The 2509-nt window shown below is 53.4% G+C and overlaps 1 protein-coding gene across 1 annotated transcript; it reads right to left on the bottom strand.

Moving 5' to 3' along the window:
* Nucleotides 1-857: 857 nt before the first annotated feature.
* On the bottom strand, nucleotides 858-1766 carry LOC114072313 (olfactory receptor 14J1-like; the record flags this gene model as incomplete). The annotated part of the gene is made up of 1 exon (XM_027910229.1): nucleotides 858-1766. A coding segment is annotated over exon 1 (909 nt), but the record flags the coding sequence as incomplete, so codon positions are not given.
* Nucleotides 1767-2509: the final 743 nt, after the last annotated feature.

Below are 2509 nucleotides of genomic sequence, written 5' to 3'. Positions count from 1 at the left end.
TGCAGAGCTGAGCAGATCCAGGTCACCTCCCATTGCTCTGCCAACCCCCTGGGCCTGCTCTGGGCCCTGCAGGTCCTTGCCCTGCTCCCAAGGGCTCTGGGGGTGCTTCATGCTCAGGCCTTGGGCTTTAGAGCTCAGGGTGGGGATTGGGCAGAACTTTGGCAGGTTTGTTGTTCTGCTGGCAGGGTCTGGTTCATGCTTAGGAGAAGAGCTTTTTGGTCTAGATCAGGATTAAAGCTTAGCTTTTCATACTACCAATGCAGGTTTGGGATTGGGGTGGGCTCTGGAGTACAAATAAGAGTCTGGAGTTCTGGGTTTGGCTTTGCCTTTGAGGTCAAGCTGAGTTTCGGATTAGAGCAGTGGATTCCTTTCCATGGGATAGCCATTACTTTTGGGTTGGGGCTTGAGGTTGGAAATAGTGTAAGATTTTCCAGAATTGTTTGCACAGTCAGTGTTTCAGCATCCTCAGAATTACCTGAATCTGCTTTTACCTCATCAAAGTCCTTCCTTTCTTTTCACCAAGCCCATCTTCCCTTCCCCAAATTTCCAATTCTTTTTTCTCCAAGTTCCTCTTGATCTCCCCAAACTTTCACATGGGCATGCTCAGCTTTCTCCTAACACTGTACAACCCCATAGAATCAATAGGCCATTGTGACACCAAGGACACCTCATGAACACAAGGGACCACTGTGACACTCCAGGGCATAATAATATTTTATTTCATAGCAAATTATTACAAGAAGAACCCAATGACTTCCCCATAAAGCTGAGAAGGAAGGCTGGGCCATTACAGAGTCCCCCTCTAAATGCTACACACCAGAACACAGGCACTTTATTGCTCCTGAAAAGCATCCAGTCATCATTTTCCTTATGGCATCCCTGAGCTCCTGGTTCCTCAGGCTGTAGATGAGGGGGTTCACTGCTGGAGGCACCACCGAGTACAGAACTGACAGGGCCAGATCCAGGGATGGGGAGGAGATGGAGGGGGGCTTGAGGTTGGAAAACATGCCAGTACTGACAAAGAGGGAGACCACAGCCAGGTGAGGGAGGCACGTGGAAAAGGCTTTGTGTCGTCCCTGCTTGGAGGGGATCCTCAGCACAGCCCTGAAGATCTGCACATAGGAGAAAATAATGAAAATGAAACAAGCAAAGCCTAAACAGGCACTAACCACAATGAGCACAAGTTCCCTCATGTAGGATTGTGAGCATGAGAGCTTGAGGATCTGAGGGATTTCACAGAAGAACTGGCCCAGGACATTGCCCTGGCACAGGGGCAGGGAAAATGTATTGGCTGTGTGCAGCAGAGCATTGAGAAACCCAGAGGCCCAGGCAGCTGCTGCCATGTGGGCACAAGTTCTGCTGCCCAGGAGGGTCCCGTAGTGCAGGGGTTTGCTGATGGCAACGTAGCGGTCGTAGCACATGATGGTCAGGAGGGAAAACTCTGCTGAGATAAAAAAGGTAAAGAAAAAGATCTGTGCAGCACATCCTGTGTAGGAGATGGTTGCGGTGCCCCAGAGGGAGTTGTGCATGGCTTTGGGCACAGTGGTGCAGATGAAGCCCAGGTCTGTGAGGGAGAGGTGCAGCAGGAAGAAGTCCCTGGGGGTGTGCAGGTGCTGGTCGCAGGCTACAGCGCTGAGGATGAGGCCGTTGCCCAGGAGGGCAGCCAGGGAGATGCCCAGGAAGAGCCAGAAGTGCAGCAGCTGCAGCTCCCGCCTGCCTGACAATGCCACCAGGAAAAAATGGGTCATGGAGCTGCTGTTGGGCATTTGCTGTATCTGGATGTGGGGACCTGTTGAAGGAGGAAAGGACAGTGACAAGTTAGGGCAGAACATTCTGAGAAAAATCAAAGCTGCTTTCCCCTCTCATTGCTCCATTGATTTTCCTTCTCTAGGAGTCTCTCCTTCAGCTCCATGGCTGGAGCCCTGGTTGGGGCTCACTACATTTTCCATGAGGAGCAGCCCCTGTGCCCACTGGCTGTGAGGGCTCAGCCCTGCTCTGCACCCCTGGGCTCATGGGCATGGTGGGCACAGGGGCCTGTCCTGGTGTTCAGCTGTGACAGATGAAACTGGTCCCAGTGCTAAAGTGCTTGTCAGCATCTGCACTCCCAGAAGAACCAAGAGAGCAGAAGGCAGTTCCAGAAGTTTGGGTTTGTTTTTTTCAGTCTCTCCTCATCTCTCCTGAGGAGTGTTCCTGGATGTCAGAACCCCTCAGCACTTCTGATGCAATCAGGGAGAACAGAGCAGGTCCTGCCAGGCAGGAGGATTGTCTGGGGCTCAGTGCAGAGTGAGGGGAGCTGCTCTGTCTCTCTCTCTTGTTCCCAACTGCCCTGGGTTTGCTGCCCCAGCACAGCCCCTGGGCTGCAGGACCCTGCTCTGCAGGACAGCTTGGGGCAGCCTGGGGGGCACAGCCTGGCTTCCCAGCCCTGCAGGAGCCCTGGCAGAAGGGAACCCTGCTGGGATGTGCCTGGGATGCTGCAGCAGGGACTGGGATGTGCCAGCGCTCGCACATC

Source organism: Empidonax traillii, unplaced genomic scaffold (genome assembly GCF_003031625.1).
Source record: "Empidonax traillii isolate 1590-97213 ecotype Southwest subspecies unplaced genomic scaffold, ASM303162v1 scaffold2969:size16753, whole genome shotgun sequence".
NCBI lineage: Eukaryota > Metazoa > Chordata > Aves > Passeriformes > Tyrannidae > Empidonax > Empidonax traillii.
The sequence above is the reverse complement of the archived record's forward strand: the minus strand, read 5'-3'. Positions and strand labels throughout refer to the sequence as shown.